The sequence below is a fragment of the Anastrepha ludens genome, chromosome 6, assembly GCF_028408465.1.
Source record: "Anastrepha ludens isolate Willacy chromosome 6, idAnaLude1.1, whole genome shotgun sequence".
NCBI classification, from domain to species: domain Eukaryota; kingdom Metazoa; phylum Arthropoda; class Insecta; order Diptera; family Tephritidae; genus Anastrepha; species Anastrepha ludens.
In genome coordinates, this window is record NC_071502.1 from 1,570,725 (window position 1) to 1,590,199 (window position 19,475).

Consider the following 19,475-nt stretch of genomic DNA (forward strand, 5'->3'; position numbering starts at 1 on the left):
GTGAAAATTCTGTGAAACACGGGTCAGTCCGGTAACGCAGAACCGACTGTTATGGGAATGTCTGTTCTCTGTGATTGGCCGTCTGCTTGCAGTTGTTGTAGTAGTTCGTAAAACCCTGCTAAGTGCGATGAAGTCATCGGTCGCAGTCGTTTATCTATCCAGGAAACAGATTGTTTCTTTGTCTTTGCCCCAAGTGCTGCCGGCAAGCGACTTGTTGCGATTCTGTACTCTCGTAGCAATAGCGGTTGTGTGCGCGGAGAAGGAGAGCAAGCTGTCAAAGGTGTCTCCCAATATTCTGGGGTTGTTTACCGTCGGTATTGGGGTATCATCGACGTGTACCTGAATTTGCAGCTTGACCTCCTTTGTCCAGGTGGTAAAAAGGGTCGCCGTGGATTTAGTGGGAGAAAGTTTTAGGTTTCTCGCAGTGAAGAAGCGAGAAAGGCGGGCAAGGTAGTCGTTTACTTTGGTGCATAGGCCATCAATGTCATTGCCCGACGCCATTATCGTGCAGTCGTCGACGTATGAGACCAGTGAGACTAGGGTGAAAGGACACCACCCTGCGGTACTTCCTGCTTTATTTTTCTCTATTTCGACGTTTGGTCTCGAAATATCACCGACGAGTGACGCCCACTCAGGTAGTTCGCGGTCCGGTAAAATGCCATCTAGTAGCGTGGCGTGGCTAACTGTATCGAAAGCCTTTTGTAGATCCAACGCTACTGGGACAGTCCTCTCGCAGGGGCGGTTTTGGTTTAGTCCGCGGTTTACCTGGGTGTTTATGGCGGTGTCATTGTGGTGCTGTGCACTCTTCGGAAACCATGCTGGTGTGAGGCTGGGGTCAGGTGTTCTGTAAGGAGTGGGAGTAGAAGGGCTTCAAGCGTCTTCACTACTGGGGAAAGGAGAGTTATCGGACGATAGGACGCCCCTTGGTTGGCGGGTTTCCCTGGCTTCAGTAGTGGGACCACTCTCCCTAATTTCCACTTATCAGGAATGATGAGAGTGGTCATAGACAGGTTGAAGACCTTGGTGAGAAATTCTACTCCCAGTGGACACAGCCTTTTCACCATCGGCATGTTTAGTCCGTCAGGGCCAATGGCTTTAGATGGTTTCATATGTTTGATGGCCCCCTGAACCTCGTCGCTGGAGAAAGAAAGCGGTGCACTGTTGTATGGCAGTTTGTGCAACCGTCTGGTGGCACAACGTTTGGATCTGTCGACCGGAGGATGCAGTATGAATTGCCGGCTAAAGTAGCTCGCGCATCTCTTCGGATCCGACGAAGTACGACAGTTGAAGGTGATATCCACTTTGTCGTTCTGCTTCGTCGGGTTCGACAGGGACCTTACGGTGGACCAGAGCTTGTTCACACCAGAGGTGAAGTTGCAGGACTTCAGATGCTCTACCCATTTAGTCCGCTTGTGTTGGGTTACCAGTTGCCTGATCTCCAAATTGAGGTCCTTTATTCGAGGATCCCCGGGATCGGCCTGGCGTAGGCGATCACGCTCGTTCGCCAGAACAGCTGCTTCAGCTGGGAAATTGGGACGTATGTCCCGGATCCGTCCAGCGGGCATGAAGCGAGCCGCGGCGGCTGTAATCACCTTGCGGAATGCGCGTTCGCCTGCGCGCACATCGGTGGGAAAGGGTAGGGCTGCGAAGATGTCCTCAGCAAATTCCGCGAATCTGGTCCAATCAGGCCATCTGATTGTCTTAAATGTCGCCACCAACGTGTCTTTATCTTTAACTCTAGTGCTACCGGGTAGACCATACTGGCGATCGCGGTTGTATGTGCCGAAAAGGAGAGCAAACTATCGAAAGTGACCCCCAGTGACCGAATTTGACTTGTTGTGGTAGTTTAACCTCCTTCGTCCAGGTTGTAAAAAGCGTCGCTGTAAAATTAGTCGGGGAAAACGCAAAGATTCCCTGCAGTGAAGAAGGAGAAATAATCGCTTACTTTCGAGCCCAACCCATCGACCAATCGAACTGACTGTCTTTTCACCACCATCCCTCCCTTCACACATCTCTATGGGTCCGTGAATTGTAAGCAACAGAAATGAGCGATATTAATATGGGCTAAACAACGCAAGGGTAAATTTAAGGTTTTTAGATATCCTTCTAAATAAAGGCATATGAAGGAGGTCTTAAGCGAGAGTTAGCATAGGTTGTTATTGTTGTAACAGTATGACAGATTGACAGTCTTTGGCCCACTGGTATCTAATGATTTTTATTCTAATGGTAGTGTCGCTACGTTCTTTCAGTAAGCTTGGCTGCGATAGAAAGTAGTGCACGTTAAAGTTACCTATTACCATAAGCCTTTCAGCCTTGAGTAGTGCTCCAATAAAGAAATATTTCGACCTTGACATCATTTAACCAATAGGACGATACAGTACAGGGTGGCGTCTGATAAAACCGTTTTTCCAGCATAATTTCCGATCAGCACACGATCCCCTTCGTGTGAAGTGAAGTGTAAAGAGTACCGTTAAAAGGCGTGAGGACACATAAAAACTCCACGTATCTTAGCTGAGCTTAGTAATGCAGCTACAACAATATCTCTATATTGTATAGTTTAGAGACAAATTGAAAGAATCTGAAAATCATATTTCACAATGATCCGCAGCTTGGTGATAAGATATGTATATATGTTTAGAGATGTTTTGTAAAATATTTGTAGAATATATTATTAATACGGTACCTTGTGTGCTTTTAGAGAGCCATGCTCACAAGAAAGTGTTACATCCACAAAGGCGAGGTCTTCGCGTAACTGCTGAAACACTGATGTCATAGTGTTTTGGTAATTATTCCAACGCAAACTAAAATACTGGTGACTTCTGGATGCCATCGTGATGCTGTTATAACGCACTTCTTGTCGCTAATCCAGGTTAACGCCAGATGTTATTTTAAGTGATCACTAAAAATAAAAATAAATACTTTTAGTTTTCAATTCAAATTATTTCTTGATCGCTAACGAATGCTGAAAGTGACCTGGCATAAAACAAATATTGGCCGCTGTATGCAATAAGGAGTTACAATAAAATAAATGGCTTAATAACAAATTCAAACATAAATTACGCAATATAGGTATATTGAAATAATTAATAAAAGTTTCTTTTAAAACGCTATGCCTGAAGAAATGGGATGTAGCCTTTGAAATTTGATCACCTTTTCCTTGGAAGGTCGGTCCTTTTCGCCAGGATTGTTTTGGCTTTGAAATACGCTTCCATTGCGCCATCATGACTAAATAATCCGCGTGTATAATGGGGCTGTCACAATGGATCCGTTGTGGCAACGCATTTGACTAACGCGACGTGTAAGTCGTACTGTGGTGCCACAATGAAAGTATTGCCGCATATAAACAAAAAAGTAACAGATGTTTTTGTCGTGAAAGCAAATATAATATTGTATTTCGTTGTGTATGATCAGGTTTTTGTTGGTTGTGGTAGCAACTTACTAAACCCTGTCAAAGCAATGCAGTTACCGGCCGTCTTCGTCTAGCTCAACTATATTAAGAAGAATACCCTCTTAGATGGTAGGTTTGAGAAGACATGTGTACAGGAGGTTGGTATGGTGGGAGTATCTTCACATGCTGGACATACAGTGCCGGACAAAACATATTGGACTGATACCTATTAGTGAAGCTATTTCTTTTTACTCTTGCAAATATTATTTTTAATAAGAAAAAATATCACAGTTGTTATATGAAAACATGAAAAATATTTTCTAAGATAAGACTGTGTTACATTATATGCGAAAAAAGGCAAATACATATGCACAATATCCGGTGCGACAAAAAATATTGGGCTAGTCTCAGTTTATCGAAGTAGGCGACCAAAATTCCGTTATTTTTTTGCTACTGTACAAGCCATGTGTACTAAGATATTTTTTGTCTATTGTGGTCAATGTGAGCGTTGGAATAAGGTTCAATAGTAGTTTCGTATTGAAAATTCTAGAATTCGGTACTTTTATTAAAGAAACTTGCTAATGGCGGGAAAAAACATCCAGTTCAATTAAAAAAAACTAATTATAAACGAGAACGGTTTATCGAGAAAGAATATTTGTCAAAATTCGCAATGAAAAAAATCAACACTTAGTTTCATTATAAAAAAATTCCGAAAAACTGGAAGTGTTGAAACTCTTCACCGTGGAGGACGACCCAAAGGTACTACACAGCACGAAGACTCGAAAATATTGATAGAATTGAAGAAAGATCAAGAGAAGTCGGCAGCAAGTATAGTTAAAGAGCTGAACTTAAAGGTTAGCAGCCGAACTGTACAACGCAGAGCATGTGCAGGTGGACTGAACAGTTATATAGCAGCAAAAAAGCAATTTATTTCCACAAAAAATCGGCTAAAGCGGTTGAAATTCGCTCGGGAGCACATTAACTGATCAGTGAAACGATGGAGAACTATACTTCTTTCTGATGAATCAAAATTCAACTTGAAATACTCAGACGGAATGAGAAGAGCTCGCTGGCAAAAAAAAAACCTTTAGATCCTCGATACTGCAAAGGTACAGTTAAGCATGGCGGAGATGGTATTATGTTGTGGGGTTGTTTTCTGGGTTTGGTGTTGGACCTCTCCATTTAATAGATGGAATTATGGATAGGTTTGTATACCAAAATATCTAGAGTGCGAGATGCTTCCCCATGCCACTTTCGTGGTCGTTCCAACAAGATAACGACCCAAAGCACACCTCGAAGTTGGTAGCAAATAGGATCGCGTCGGAAGAAATCAATGTGCTCGAGTGGCCAGCACAATCTCCGGACCTCAATCCAATTGAGAACCTTTGGGAGATACTCAATAGGACGATAGGCAAGCAAGGAATAAATGGAGACAAAAAGAAGCTATTTGAAACTGCCAAACAAGCCTGGTTGGGTACTCCACTCGACGTTATCAACAATCTAATAGCTTCCATGCTAAAGATGTAGTGAATTTATAAAAAATTATGGTTATGCTATAAAATATTAGTTTATTCCATATTATTGTTATTCCAATATGTTTTGTCGCTCTGAATATCGCATCGGCCGCCGTAGCCGAATGGGTTGGTGCGTGATTATCATTCGGAATTCACAGAGAGGTCGTTGGTTCGAATCTCGGTGAAAGCAAAATTAATAAAAATAAAAACATTTTTGAAATAGCGGTCGCCCCGCGGCAGGCAATGGCAAACCTCCGAGGGTATTTCTGCCATGAAAAAGCTTCTCATAAAAATATCTGCCGTTCGGAGTCGGCTAAAACGTGCCGAGGCATCTCTACATATTTAGGTATAACTCCGAAAGTATTGCTTAGATCTACTTCAAATTTCGTGCGTATACTTTTGAATATATGTACATTACAAAAATGTAATAAAAAAATCGATTTTTTTGAAAGTCATAACTGCGTATAACCCCTTAAGGTGATGGCACTACACCAACAACAAAATTTTGTACAATAAAATGTGACGACAAAAGAAAATAGAAAAGAAAAAGAAAAAGAAAAGGACGAACTGCATTGAATGGAGGGCATGCATTTGAAGCTATACTAGAAGCAAACGAAAGTCGGTTCTACGTAACCGGATCGACCCGGATTTATATTCGTTCAAGCACTGTGAAACGGTGAAACACCACATTGAAGAAAAAACATTTTCAATAGCGGTCGCCCCTCGGCCTGCAATGGCAAACCTCCGAGTGTATTTCTGTCATGAAAAAGCTCCTCATAAAAAAATATCTGCCATTCGGAGTCGGCTTAAAAACTATAAAAACATCAAGACGCACGACACAAATATGTAGGAGGAGGAGCTCGGCGAAACACCCAATTATATATATATAATATATATATTGGCGTTTCGTCAAATTTCACCTTTAACTGCAGTTTGACCTCCTTCGTCCAGGTGGTAAGGACGGGTGCTGTGAATTTAATGGTTGCAATGTGAAGATTCCTCAAAAGCGAGAAATACTGCCAAGATAAGTCGTTCACCTTGAAACACAAACCATCGGCGCAACAATTGCGCAATGTTCGACAAAAAAAATGCAAGTAATTTTTTACTCGTTATTTTCTTCGAGTTTGGTACTTGGTACGGGCACTTTGCTATATACAGCCATGGTCATATAAATATCACATTTAGACTTTGAAACCAAAGAGTTGAATATGTTTTCAAATAATTACTTTTTATTGGAGAAAAAAAAAGCAACTTAAAAAAAAACGTATTTACTCCCACTTTAAAACAAACAAATGGTCAAAAAGAATTTGTGATTTAATTTACGAGAACGTTGATAACTCACGAAATCTCCTGGGCACATAAATAGCACATCCTAAAAAATTCCTAATAAAACCAAAAATAGTAAACAAATCAGATAATTAAATAATAATATTATTTTACCAGATTAGTATTTTGAACTATATCCACTGTTTTTGATTACTGCTTCTTTCCGCAAGCTTGTGGCATCTATCTTTCCTTTGGAATCGAGCATCAAGCCTCCTCAACTGTGGCCCACAAATCATCAACATTTTTAAAGTTTTTGTTAGAGATTTTGACCGTAACGTCATTCCACACATTTTCTATTGGATTGAGATCAGGGCTCTGCGCCGGCCAATCCAGTACATTAATTTTTTCTCTTCTGAACCATTGTTTCACTGCCTTACAGTATGCTTTGGGTCATTGTCCTGCATGAATGTCCAATTTAACATCATAAACTCATACACAAATGACTCCATTTTATTCTGGAGCATATCCAGATACTGAAATCTATCCATTTTGCCAACCACGCAAACAATCGACCCAACACCATGCCAGGAAAAAGCACTCCAACCATGATGCTTCCGCCGCCGTGTTTAATCGTCTTTTTTGTGTACCTAGGATTTAGTGTCTGATTTTTTGGACGGCGTACAATAGTTTTCTCCTCTGGTCCCATTCTAATTATTTGGGTTTCGTCGGTCCAAAGTACCTTTTTTCCAAAATTGAATAGATTTGTCTTTGTGGGCTTTTGCAAAGGCAAGTCGGCGTTTGATATGTCTTTTGAGAGGAGTGGTTTTCCACGTCCCTTTTTTAATAATTACTTTAAAATTTTATTTAAGAAACAAAAAACTATACTAAAAATCGCTGAAACAATATAAGTGTTTTACTCTCCGCTGCACAAGTTAAAATGTGCTATTTTTGTGTCCACTTCAAAACAGCAATAAGCATAAATGAAATAGAACGCAAAAAATTCCATAGAAGAAAAACGGTAAATTCCTAGCCTAAATGTAAGCTTAATAACGGTAATAAATGTAAACAAACAAATTTATTTGATCAAAGCAGATTTCGTACTAAAAACTTAACTTAACATATAAGGTTCACATTTGTGCTATTTATCTGTCCATGGCTGTATGTGCTTTATGGCAACGCTATAGCTATCATTCATCAACACAATGTAGATAATGCAAAGGTGGCGCCATCCACAAACCAATACTTCGTTCTTGACGAATTTGACAGAATCAGCTTTTAAGTCACGTTGGCAATGAACTGATTCTATAGCTATGCGTTAGTATAGCTGGACGTATTGAACATTCCTTCGTTTTTCCCTTCGACCACACAATTTTTCAAACCCTATTCCATCAATGCAGGAAGTGCGCGCATTGCGACCAGCGCCTCAGTTTTTGTAGCTTCAGCAGCTTCTAAGAATTACAAAAGCTGAATAAAACATAAAAATGAATTCACTCATACATATTCAAAAATACACATTTTATACCGAGTTTTTTTAATAAATTAGTGTACAGATATTTCAAAATTTGGGTTTAAATTAAAGTGTGAACTCTTAGCTATTAGTGTGGAAAAATTCGGGATCGGGTCACAATTGGGTAATAAACTTAACCGTAAAGTTTTTTATAAAACAAGAGAATTTATGTAATATACTACATACATATAGTGAAATTTGAAATAAAAAGTCGTATTCTAAATTTTTGCCGGCGGAACCTTTTTTATATATATGTATAAATTTTTTTTTTACAACTCAAATATGCATTTACATATATGAAAAAACTTTAGTGGTTATTGTTTATTGGGTTTTTTGGTCTATTCAAACCAAAACGGTGTTTTTACACCAGCTTCCCAGCGTTCTGTAGATAGAGTAGTGGAGGGATTGGACACTGATCTCAAAATTTTAACTGTCTTTTTTCTAATGCGAGTTGTTTTATTTGATACCATCCTTTCCCGCCCCAATTGTAGTTTTAAATTATACCCCCTTTTCCTCCTCCACCCACCAGCACAAATCAATGAGTAATAAACTAAACATTCCACAAAAGTAGTACCTATAAGCTAAGCGTTGTTAATTATAAGAGCAGGACATTACGGTAATCCTTATTCAATTTCTGAAACAAAAAGTTTAAAGTTAAAAGATGTTTAAGTTGGGTCAAATTTAATCCATAATTTATGAAAGTTATCAATAGAGAATTTAGTTATTTTTTAAATAAGTCCATACCATAATTTAGCGGAGCCGCACATCCTAATTTTCCATAAAACAGTTTTGGTGATCACATCACTCCAAATGTTTAGTAATTTTATAAATATAAGACTGACATTTGTCTACAATTACATTTCTGCATCACCATAGTAAACTTAAAACCAATCTTTCTTTTTATTTTAGATGGAAGCCTTCTTCATTCATGCTTCAGTTTTTCCTCGCAAATAAAAAATTTCAACTACATATTGTGCCATGGGTTAGCCTTTAAATCATAACACATACAGCGCCAATGCAAATAAAGTTAAAAAACAATATTTGATAATAGAAAAATATATTTTATAATGTAACCAAGCCGGTTTTTTATTATAAACATGCCACTTGCCTTTTACCGATTCTCGATTTTTATCAATTTCCTCTACTCCCTTTATTCTGCCCTCGCAGAAGTAATTAGCGATACCTAGACGTATTTCACTGTTCAACTACGCTGCCAACTGTTACGTCGCTGCACTCGGGGATTGTCTTTTTGCATAATTTTCTATAAGCCACGGGATGCAGATTTGGTTCCGATTCACTTTTTCCCGCTGTGCACAATGCGTCCAAAATGTTCAACTAAAAATAGCGACGACGTTTTAACTGTCAATGCAAATATTAAAAGTCCAGTTATGGAGTACCATTTAAGGGGCAACTATTATCGAATAATTTGTAGCTTCTACAAATTTAACTAATGCAATATTTTTAACACAAATTTCTGTGTTTGCACTTTGTACGAAAATTTGGAAGTCTGGATGTTTTCTTCGCGCAGCAAGTCTTCGTTCATAATTTTCGCGTCATTATTTGTACACTGTTTTAACACTTGTTGTTGTTTCTACGTTTTTCGAGTTTTTAACAGAGTTTTCTAAGTTTTCCAGCTTCTTTTTCAGCTTTTCAGTCGTGCAACGCAATGCTAGACACGAAGGAATTCGCTGCTAAAGAGGAATTTGGAATAATTAGAAAATGGATTTTTCACGTCGTTCGTTCGCTTGTCGTTCGCCCGCCATTATAGGTCTGCCAGATGTAACTAAATGAAAATATCCCCCACCGGCAGAGATATTTTTTCAGTGTGGAAATAAATTTTACATAATTTTATTGTGCAATCCTACCCATTCAAATCGTGCATATATACATTTTACATCAATATTTTGTAACTTAATACATGTTCGATAGATAATATATCTATAATACTTTGTAATCTGACTATTGGAACACAAAATATTTCATTTGCATCTACAACACTTAAGTAGTACATTTATGTCGTTAGGAACTGTTCAGATTATTACTGAAGCCGATATTACTTTAGGGTATTGTAATGATCCAAACACACTTGAGAAATTTATTCACTCAATACCACCTACTTTGTATCATCTGGCAGCTCTTGGCGTCATTCACAGCTCAATTCATCGCCATATCGTAGTCGTTTTCGTATAATATTCGTTCGTACGTTCGTTCGTCTCTTGTCGCCATTTTCGTCATGTACTTTGCTCTATAACTATCGCATTCGCACCCTCTTGTTACACACTTAAACACGAAACCTATTGATTTTCACGTTTCTTGTTCCACTTTTACTTCTCATCTTCTTGTTACTATGTTCATCACATAATTTTTTCGATTTTGCGGCCTCTTTTTCTCTATCACTAATCAGTAGTTTATTAATAATTTACACGGGATTCGTATCATCTCTTCTTCCTCTTCACACGCACGCTCTTCTTTCCTTCACTATTTTTGGACTTTAAAATCCCTTATGACTATGCTACTTTGTTCACTCGTTTTCCACATTTACGTTTTTTGTTATTTTCCCGTTTTTTCTTATTTTTGCAAAGATTTATTCCTTTACTCTCGCTTCTTACACTTTCCAATTAGTTTTCGGTCAAGCAAGATTAATGCATTATTTGTTTTGGTACCTCATCGTCGTTTTCCTTTACTTAAAATCGTGTTACACGACTGCCCAATCAAACGCGCAAACAATTAACTGAAATATGCAGAAACTTATGAACAAACAAGCATGATGAATGAACCAACTAATGTGACTGTCTTATTCATTTACGATTTGTTCAATGCTATATTTTCTACGATACCATACAAATTATTCCATTTATTCGTCAACACGAAGCAAAGTTTCTATTATTGAAATGTAATCGTTAGAAATTATTTTCTGGCCGATAGCGAATGGTTCGGTGGGTTATTAGTTTATTTTTTATGCTTTTCTTTCTGAATAACAGTGATGAAGTTGCATAGATGTAATTTTTTAGGTACGATATAAAAAACTTTAGTTCGTGCGTGACTACTAGTCCGGGGTGTGTAGGTTCGAATCTCCGTACATGAACATTATATAATAAAAGAGTTTTTCTAAAAGCGGTCGCCCCTCGGCAGGCAATGGCAAACCTCCGAGGGTATTTCGGCCATGAAAAAGCTCCACATAAAAACTATTTGCCGTTCGGTGTCGGCTTAAAACAATAGGTCCCGGAAAAATATCAAGACGCACTCCACAAATAGGAGAAGGAATTTGGACAAACACCTAACAGAACTGCACGCGCCAATTATTTATTTTATTTATAACAAAAACTTTGACCTACACCAAAAGGCCTTTACCAGGCATGAGGGACGTGGTCAGCGAAATTGAGTACCTTAAGCCTAATCCTGGGCGACAAACTTAACTGGAAAAGGTACGCTAATGCAACCTTGTCCAAAGGACTGAGGCCGTCATGGTATGCAAACGCTTACTAGAAAAATCCTGGGGTTGTAGACCAAGCATCCGGAGATGGATGTACACTATAATAATCAGAGTGGATTGAATACCGTCCTATCGATAACGCTGGCAACACTGAAACTTTCGAGGGATGTTTCGAAGCTGAAAAAGTTTCGAAGTTTTCGAAGGGAATAATAAGACAGCGATGCATCCAAGGTGGATTAATGTTCCCATGATGTTTAACTATCAATCTTGCACATAGATTGCAGAAAAATTTTACCAATAACCACTTGAAGGACAGATTCAGCTCTTGGCAAATAGACACGGTATACGTACACGTCGGTGAATGGGAATACTATTACCCCATATGGGCGTAAAAAATATGTAGCTGCTTTCGTAGAATAAATAAGCTCATTGAATTGATGCGCACATTGAAAGAGCTTGTGAGAAAGCAGCACGAGTAGATACAGCTATATCCCAAATAATGGCTAACATAAGCGGGCCACGTCAGAGCTGTTCGCCTGAGGGCCAGTAGAGTCGCAAGTCGCCTTCGCACTGTATCCCAAGAAGCTATCGGCGTCGTTTCTGACATAAAGCCCCGAGACATAATAACTCTGGAAAGTAAGAGAATATACAGAAGCCTTGACAGATCGTTAACCGTTGAGGAGCGCAAGGAAGAAAGGCACGAGAGCCTATCTAAATCAACCAAAGGCAGATGGACCCACAGGCTCATTAAAAATGTCCAGGCATGGGTCGATAGAAAACATGGGAATGTTGACTATTATATGGCGCAGTTCCTGACAGGACATGGTTGTTTTAGAGAATTCCTCCACCCAAGATATAGTAAAGGGCGAATGCATTTAGAAAAACACCAAACAATGTTGTTCCACACATACTACAATCTAAAGTATAATATTGTAGAAAAAAATGTTCAACTTTCGTACTCCATGATTTAAGATACATATATAGAGAGAAAAAGGGAAAGCATAGCGCTAACCAAGTTAATAAATCCTTAGGGTTCTGTAGCTAATAGGCTATGCTCCTCTGGCGGTGTTTGCAAACTGACCATACCAAACATAGAAACTTGCCTTTATACAGTATGGACAGGGACATGTCGGGTGGGTGAGTACTAATACGACAGGGGTGGCTCTCTTATCAAATAATCTCGACATATTGCATCAGAACAGTAACGGGCATCGAGTCTAGTGCTTAAATTGCCTCCCGACGAAATACTTAGCCTTGTCTAGCCTTTCTTTAGGCTGATGTTTTGTTGCCAAATAATGCAAATCGATGTATCAAAAGATATCGATACACAATTTGAAAAAATTCTATCAAAGAAATGCTGCGATGTATTTTTGCCAATGGCATTCCTAACTGGAAAGCAAAGTTAAACTAGCACTGAAAAACTGAGTCTAAATCGAGTATAATTTCATAAGTATTCGTTTATTGATGTCTGTTGTTCTAATTCTAGTTTGATAACCTAACTGCTAAAAATGTTCAGCGATCATTTATTTGCTGAGTGTCAATTTCGCTCTCTCCTTTTCAGCCCATTTATTAAAATCTTCTATGGTTTTATTAAAATATTGTTCCATACGCGCTTTAAGCGCAACACTCAATATATTAATGAACTCGTGAACCTGAAAGAATATAAAGAATATTTGAGAACCTGTACTGAACGCAGATTCCTTTTTAGTGCTCTTACCGTCAATTCTGCTTCTTTCCGACCGTATTTTACGAAATTGCACTGAGGAGCATGTTTTGAGTGTTCTTTCCAAGGATCATCAGTCGGTTCCCAACCATCAAGAGTTTTGTTGCAAACGTAACAAGTAACTGTGTCTGGTTCGCGCTCGTTACCACTCCAATAGAACCCAGCCTCGGCCATCTACGCCATCAGGATAGAATAATGAAAATAAGAATAAAAACTAAGACCTTTTACTTTGCACACCTCTCACCTTTTTAACACTGCAAGCACTATTTTCATTAAACGGCCATTTTTTAAAGCTGTCAATGCGATTCTTTTCCATCATATTTCCAAACTGTGCGTAATCCATGTTTTATAACAAACGTAATTAATTTCTTATTTCGCAAGAAGATTCTTTCTGTACTTTTACTTTAGAAGATGTTTTCAAACATTTAAAAATTCGGCTTTATTTGACACTTGTGGGTTTCACAAAATTCAGCTTTGCATAGTGCGTAGATGGGTGAATTTTTGTGGCGAGTTCTTTGGTAACGCAGTATTTACATGCAGCGATTCAACGTCGCTTTCACTGTGTGTTTAAATTTTCCAAAAAGGGATAGAATTCTTGGTGAAATATATCGAGGCGATTTGTTGTCTATTCAAGTTTGTTTAATTTTGCTGTTGATTTGAAATTTTTAAATAATGTGATAATTTTTCCTAAAAATCATTAAATGTATTAGCATTTGTATAAAAGTGAATAGAAATAATGCAATTAAATAGCTGGAATATTATAAGCAGTTTCCATCTCTGTGGGATAGTTTTGATCATTGTTTTGTTGCAATAGGTACCTGCAATATTTTTTGTTTGTTATAGCTTCCATTCATTTTATACATCTGTCCATTGACAATAAGTATGTGGTTTAACAATTTGGTCGTGTCAAAATAAAATTAAATAAACGAAATAATATACAATTAAAAAATATACAATAGAAGTTTCTCTTTACATGTTAAAATATAACAGCATTTGAACTATTTTTAAATATTTATTGTTTTCTCGCATTTATTAGGTCACTTGTTTTTGTGTTTCTTTCCCTTTCAAGAAGTTTGTTGATTTCTGCATTACTGTGTGTATGTATTTTTTCAAAGTGTCATCATTTTTCGTGTACCTGTCATAATGGTCAAAATTCGAAGAATCATCGATTGTTGTCGTTGGATTTTTTCTGCATGAGTTTTTTTAGCCGTTCCCCACACTTGTAGTCCAGATAGTCAGATTGCTGTAATCATAGTTTTGTTTACCAATAGCTTGTTCTGCAATATAAACAAAATAAATTATAAATATATAAATAAATAAAAAATAACAAAAATAGTATGTTCACTAAAAGTTCAGTCATATGCTCTCAGATCTTGGAGAAAGTATTTTTAGAGGTGTACTACGTAGCAGACCGATATTCGACACTGAGCAAATTTCATAGATCGGTTGATGCCACTTGGGATGTGTTTAACAAAATTTAGCTTGTGTTATAATACGTTCACATATAAGTGGATAATCTACTTTTCGTACTTAACACCCAATCCTTAATTAAAATTAATCTGAGATTATAAAATAAGATTGTCCTAAATTATTACCACTCTTCTACATACAACCCTGTGTTTTATGTGTAATAGGTTATTATTTTTACGAATGTAAAGAGAAGCGGCAAAGTAAAAACTAAATAAAGTGGATGCCGGTAAAGAAAACAGGTTTGTAGACACAATTCTAATAAAATGTTTGTTAGATACTACAAAAAAGCGGAATTTTCTATAAAGAAAAATCTTTCACAATAGTATTTACAGCTGATTGCCAATTTTGGAGGTAATTTGCCATATGTGAACGGGTAGATTAATTTTTTGGATTTATTGGTAGTTAATGCATATGGGAATGTACTTTAAGTAGTAAAACAGTGTGAAATAGGGAAGAATGTAAATGGATTGTTATTGTCTTTGCAACCCTGAACCGTATTAAAGTCTAGTAGCACCATTTTCAAAAATTAAAATTTTTTATGGTATCGATTTTTTTTTGACAAATGGCTAATTTTGATAAATAGCTACTTTTAGATGCTCGATAAATCTGTGCAATTTCTATAATTCTGGCATTTAACTTTTTTATTTGATATATTCACATTTAATATTTTTTAAAAGTATATGTGGTATTTGCAAACATTGTTATTTCGTTTCGCTGAATAAAGTATTTTACTGGTTATTCTTGTAATGCATTCAGAAGCTGTGGAACTGCACCCCAATTGGTATGCACTGTCTACAGCTAGCTTTCCGATAAAACGTTTTGTTCGTGGACTGGAATTGCAAAGTGCTGAGGATATTCCAAATAAACAAAAGTACTGTAGTCCAGGTGAAACAAATGGCGTTGAGGTGCAACAGTTTTATGAGAAATTAATAATTAAATCTGAAAATAATAACATCTGCTCTGCTCCGTTAGCACCTGCTTGTCAATCATTTCCTGCAAAGCACCGCAATTCGTTGGATTTCGATCGTAATAAATTTTTTCGGTTCGCCACTTCGAATAATGTAAAGGAATTAGCTCGTTTTAATTATCAGGCGAACAATATCAATGTCTGCGATGAATTTGGATGGACTGCACTCATGATGGCTGCTTGTGAAGGTGCAACAGATGCTGTTCGTATGTTGCTAGAGTCGGGTGCTGACAAAAGTATTAAAGAAAAGAGTGGACGCACTGCTTTGGATTTTGCCAAGCAAAAAAAACATGAAAACATAGCAATTATGCTGCAATCTGAGTATCAGAACGAAAATACTCATCTTAAGCGGAAGCAGTGCTCGTCCGTAATTTCGAATGTGCCTTTTTATTGCTCTCTCTGCAACCTAACATTCTCAGATACATCACAGTACCAGCACCAAACATCAACTTTGCACCAATTTAATATGAAGCCCAGTAAATGTGCAAATAAGTTAAATAAATTTAATATTTCCTCCAAGAATCGTGGCCTGCAACTTATGGTTAAACAGGGCTGGGATAAGGAAAGTGGGTTAGGCCCAACACAAACCGGCCGATTATATCCCATTAAGACGGTGATACGAAAGAAACGCAGTGGACTCGGAACCGACCAAGAGCCAGCGCGAGTGACACACTTTGGTGCGAATGATTTGCAAGCCACAAAACACAACAAATCATTCTTTTTGCATAATAAGAAAAGGCGTTCCCGTAATGATATCCGTTCAGAGAAATTGCGCGAATGGAAAAGGGAACGGCGACTTCGCAGAGAGCTGAGCTAAGACAGTATAAAAGATCGATTAGGGGTGCAGTTGTGGGCTTAGAAATATACTACAATATAAAATTTTCCATATTTCTACAGTTGCTCGCACAAATATGTTCCAAAGCGAAGATCAAAAAGTCGTTGAAATTATAAAATCAACGGAAGAGGTGGCTGATAAAATATTAGTGAACAAGCAAGAGTTAGTGGAGTTGGATAAGCGGAGGCAAGAAACTCGTGAGGCGATACGTAAGGTAGAAAAAAATGGCGAAAAGAAAGTGTGGATAACTGTAGGCAGCATGCTCGTTAAATTGGAAAATGAAAAGGCGTTGAAACTTTTAAAAAACGGTGAATAGATAAAATTGATTATTATGCCGAGGTATAACTAAATATTATACTATCTTTGTAGACCAAATGCAAATTGAACGTGAATATAATATTATTACTTCGGATCAAAAGATATTGGTTAACAAGCATCGCGATTTAGAATTTTTCTCACCCTATTCAGGCACACATTTGCAACCACTCGACCGAAAGGAGTTTGCAGCGCTTAAAGCAAACCTGCCGTTTCTGTAGCCAAATGAAACAATATGTTAATTATTATATTATATGTATTTAGCTAAAGAAACAATTTAAAATAAATGATATTAATCATATGGGTTTCAATTATTACAGTGTGATGTAAGACCCGTAACTATAAAACAGCTGCTTTACTTGTATGGTTATCTTGACTAGAGTTCTGAAATAATAAGAATATATATATTGAATACCGTGACTACTTAGAGAATGTGTTTTACAAACCAATGTTGTGTTGTAAAGTTTGTGCTTCTCTTTTATGTATTGCGCGACTACGGCTAGTGCCTCTTTTGGTTCAATTTCCATCGTGGTTTGAGCCAAATGTAGCTCCACTTTTGGCGTTGGGCTAGTGGTTTTACTGCCAATTACAACGATTACAGGATAACCCATTCTGCAACACATAAAATAAATTAGTCTAAATAAAACAAATGTCTGCTATGTCGATGCCACCTTTTTGCGTCGATCAGTCTTTTGCCTATTGTTAAGTAGTTACGGTCATCATTCAGCACGTCCTCAGCACAACCAATTTCACCGAGAGAGTAACAAAACTCATTTTCTATTTCATTGGCGACTTTTTCTTCTATACTACCCTTTTTAGCACCTATTATACATAGATCGAAAGGGGCCAACAGTGTTGGCCATCGCAGCTCACTTTCGGTTGAAAGTACTTCTACTGCGGCTGCCACTAGTCGGCTAACCCCAATACCATAACAACCCATTACGAGAAATTCTGGTTTTCCATTCTCTTGTAAGAATGTTGCCTTCAGCGGCCGAGAATACTTGTCGTTCAGCAGAAAAGTGTGCCCCACTTCAATTCCACGCACACGCTGAACATTAGTACAATGGCAATGGGGGCATATTTTGCTACTGTTTGTTTCTTCAGTCGCTTCAACGTTGGCCGCATATCCACAAGCATCGCATGTAACAAGTTGATCTTCTCCTGAGGAAGCAAGATAGTGGTACTCGTGTGATACACTGCCTCCCATCATGCCCGTAGCAGCTTTAACTACACTTGGAGTTAGATAAACTCATATTAGAGATATTTAATACGTTAGTAATTATTAGTTCACCTTTTACAAATGGCACTTCCAACTGCTGAAACAGCGTATCGTAAGCAGCATTCAACTGATTGTACGTCTGCATTGCTGCTGCTGCATCTCGGTCAAATGTATACAGGTCCTTCATAATGAATTCCTTTGAACGTATGAGACCAAATCGTGGTTTCAGTTCGTCACGGAATTTTGAACCAATTTGGAATAGACGCAAAGGTAATTGCTTGTAGGAAATCGGAGCAATGGATGCTAACATAGCGGTTACTGCTTCCTCGTGCGTCTATAACAAAAAAAAGTTAGTATGGCAAACATTATTTCCACATAATAAAGATGTCTAACCGGGCTCAGTAGAAACTGTTTTTCGTGCCGATCACGCACCAGATAGAATTCTGTTATATCACCCTCTAATCGTCCGGACTTCTTCCAAAGTTCTGATGGAGTTAATACAGGCATTGATATTTGCTGTCCACCCACAGCGCACATTTGTTGCCGTACCAAATTTGCACACTTGTCAATTACTCGCTGCGCCAATGGCATTAGCTGATAGGTTCCATTATGAGCCGGCTTAACCAAACCCATTTCGGTCAGAAGCTTTAAGAAATGCATTTGCTAATTAGTTTTCGTGATTGTTCACTGAAATATATTTGAACATCTTGCTTACCCTCTGGCTTCGAGAAATCCCCTCCAAATTCTTAGCAACAGCATTTTTCGGTGTAACAAGTACTGGCCAAAACAATCTCGAGACCCGTTCCATACCGACCGATTAAAAGCCAGACACTTAGCGATAACTGCACTAAAATGTATCGATATATTTTAAAATCGGCTTTAACCGATAGCCCTGGTAGCTAGTGATGTAAACATATTACATCATGATGGAAAGAATAATGAGATGGCGCCTATCGTTGTCCCGTTACTTTGCGCTCAGCGAATTTGACAACTAGTTACGTGATTTTAGCTCCAGTATGGCCAGATTACCATTTTCGTAACTTGATTTAGCATTTTTTTTTTGTTATTTAGTCTCGAAGTTTTAGTTCTTTCTTCATGACATTTTTCTAATATAGCTGTTCTAATTAAAATGTCATGTTTATAATTTTGTAAAATATACATTTTTTAATAATTATTTAAATAATTCACTCAGTTTTATTTAGCTTTACTTTTTTTTAACATCTGGTGGCATTGCCCGCGATTGCAGGTGTTGTTGGTGTTCTTCTGCTTTCGGCAGTCAAATCTCTCTCTCGCTACTGCAGTGTTGCCTAGCTTTGGATATAAAAAAGCACTAAAATGCCCATTCAAAGAAAATAACCCAACAAATTTTTATTGAATCACTTAAAGAACTTTGTATGCGTGACAAATTGTCTTTAAAATGTGCGTTTTTTTAAATAAATGTGTTATGCTTATGCACAATTTAATTTATGAGGTTTTTTTTGTTAAGCGAGACGCTTTTGTTAAGGGAACGACTTTTGTGCTATATTTGAAGTTATGTAAGTAGATAAGGTACTCTTTTTGTAAAAATGTCAGCATGGTTTCTTTAGTATTTTCTGGTATTTTCTTGTTTATTTTTACAATGAATATAACTCTTAATGTCCTATGTCTCACTAAGGATTGATGACCGGAAGAAACGATTACACCTCTATGGTTTTAATTCGCATTCAATAAATTCAAAGGCTTTTTAAAATGTGTAAAAAGGTTTTCAATCTTAAGAAGAGTTGAGAGAGGGGCATTAAATATTTTTGCATAACCTTAAATGGAGCCAAAAATTAAATTTGCACTTTCAAATTATCAAA

The 19,475-nt window shown here is 37.6% G+C and overlaps 5 protein-coding genes across 15 annotated transcripts in view; 2 read left to right on the forward strand and 3 right to left on the reverse strand.

Moving 5' to 3' along the window:
• The window catches only part of LOC128868622 (longitudinals lacking protein, isoforms H/M/V), an 88,908-nt gene extending 79,489 nt beyond the window's left edge, over nt 1-9,419 (reverse strand). For 2 of the 5 annotated variants that reach the window (XM_054110918.1, XM_054110917.1), the window contains exons 1-2: nt 8,784-9,419; nt 2,684-2,899 (exon numbers count right to left, since the gene is read on the reverse strand). In XM_054110918.1, the coding sequence (XP_053966893.1) occupies nt 2,684-2,830 (147 nt within the window). In that variant the 5' untranslated portion in view covers nt 2,831-2,899; nt 8,784-9,419. The remainder of the gene's footprint in view (nt 1-2,683; nt 2,900-8,783) is intronic. The other 3 variants (XM_054110915.1, XM_054110914.1, XM_054110916.1) reach the window with 3 other exon arrangements.
• Nucleotides 9,420-12,545: 3,126 nt separating this feature from the next.
• Nucleotides 12,546-13,283, reverse strand: LOC128866856 (baculoviral IAP repeat-containing protein 5.2). Its single transcript, XM_054107872.1, has 3 exons — nt 13,076-13,283; nt 12,826-13,005; nt 12,546-12,760 (listed from the first exon to the last, which is right to left on the reverse strand). Exons 1-3 carry the CDS (start codon nt 13,172-13,174, stop codon nt 12,632-12,634), a joined length of 408 nt encoding a protein of 135 aa, XP_053963847.1. The 5' UTR covers nt 13,175-13,283; the 3' UTR covers nt 12,546-12,631.
• Nucleotides 13,284-14,823: 1,540 nt separating this feature from the next.
• On the forward strand, nt 14,824-16,729 carry LOC128866841 (uncharacterized). 7 transcript variants are annotated; one of them, XM_054107849.1, is made up of 3 exons: nt 14,824-14,842; nt 16,166-16,411; nt 16,473-16,729. In XM_054107849.1, exons 2-3 carry the CDS (start codon nt 16,180-16,182, stop codon nt 16,637-16,639), a joined length of 399 nt encoding a protein of 132 aa, XP_053963824.1. In that variant the 5' UTR covers nt 14,824-14,842; nt 16,166-16,179; the 3' UTR covers nt 16,640-16,729. The 7 variants fall into 7 exon arrangements, with proteins under 7 accessions (XP_053963824.1, XP_053963820.1, XP_053963819.1 ...); XM_054107845.1 differs by lacking the exon at nt 14,824-14,842 and adding an exon at nt 14,873-14,977; XM_054107844.1 differs by lacking the exon at nt 14,824-14,842 and adding an exon at nt 14,879-14,986.
• LOC128866839 (G patch domain and ankyrin repeat-containing protein 1 homolog) lies at nt 15,048-16,183 on the forward strand. Its single transcript, XM_054107841.1, has one exon. It carries the CDS (start codon nt 15,048-15,050, stop codon nt 16,083-16,085), a length of 1,038 nt encoding a protein of 345 aa, XP_053963816.1. The 3' UTR covers nt 16,086-16,183.
• LOC128866838 (probable proline--tRNA ligase, mitochondrial) lies at nt 16,657-18,488 on the reverse strand. The gene is made up of 6 exons (XM_054107840.1): nt 18,353-18,488; nt 18,031-18,282; nt 17,710-17,971; nt 17,090-17,645; nt 16,865-17,030; nt 16,657-16,802 (listed from the first exon to the last, which is right to left on the reverse strand). Exons 1-6 carry the CDS (start codon nt 18,443-18,445, stop codon nt 16,758-16,760), a joined length of 1,374 nt encoding a protein of 457 aa, XP_053963815.1. The 5' UTR covers nt 18,446-18,488; the 3' UTR covers nt 16,657-16,757.
• Between the last annotated feature and the right edge of the window lie 987 nt (nt 18,489-19,475).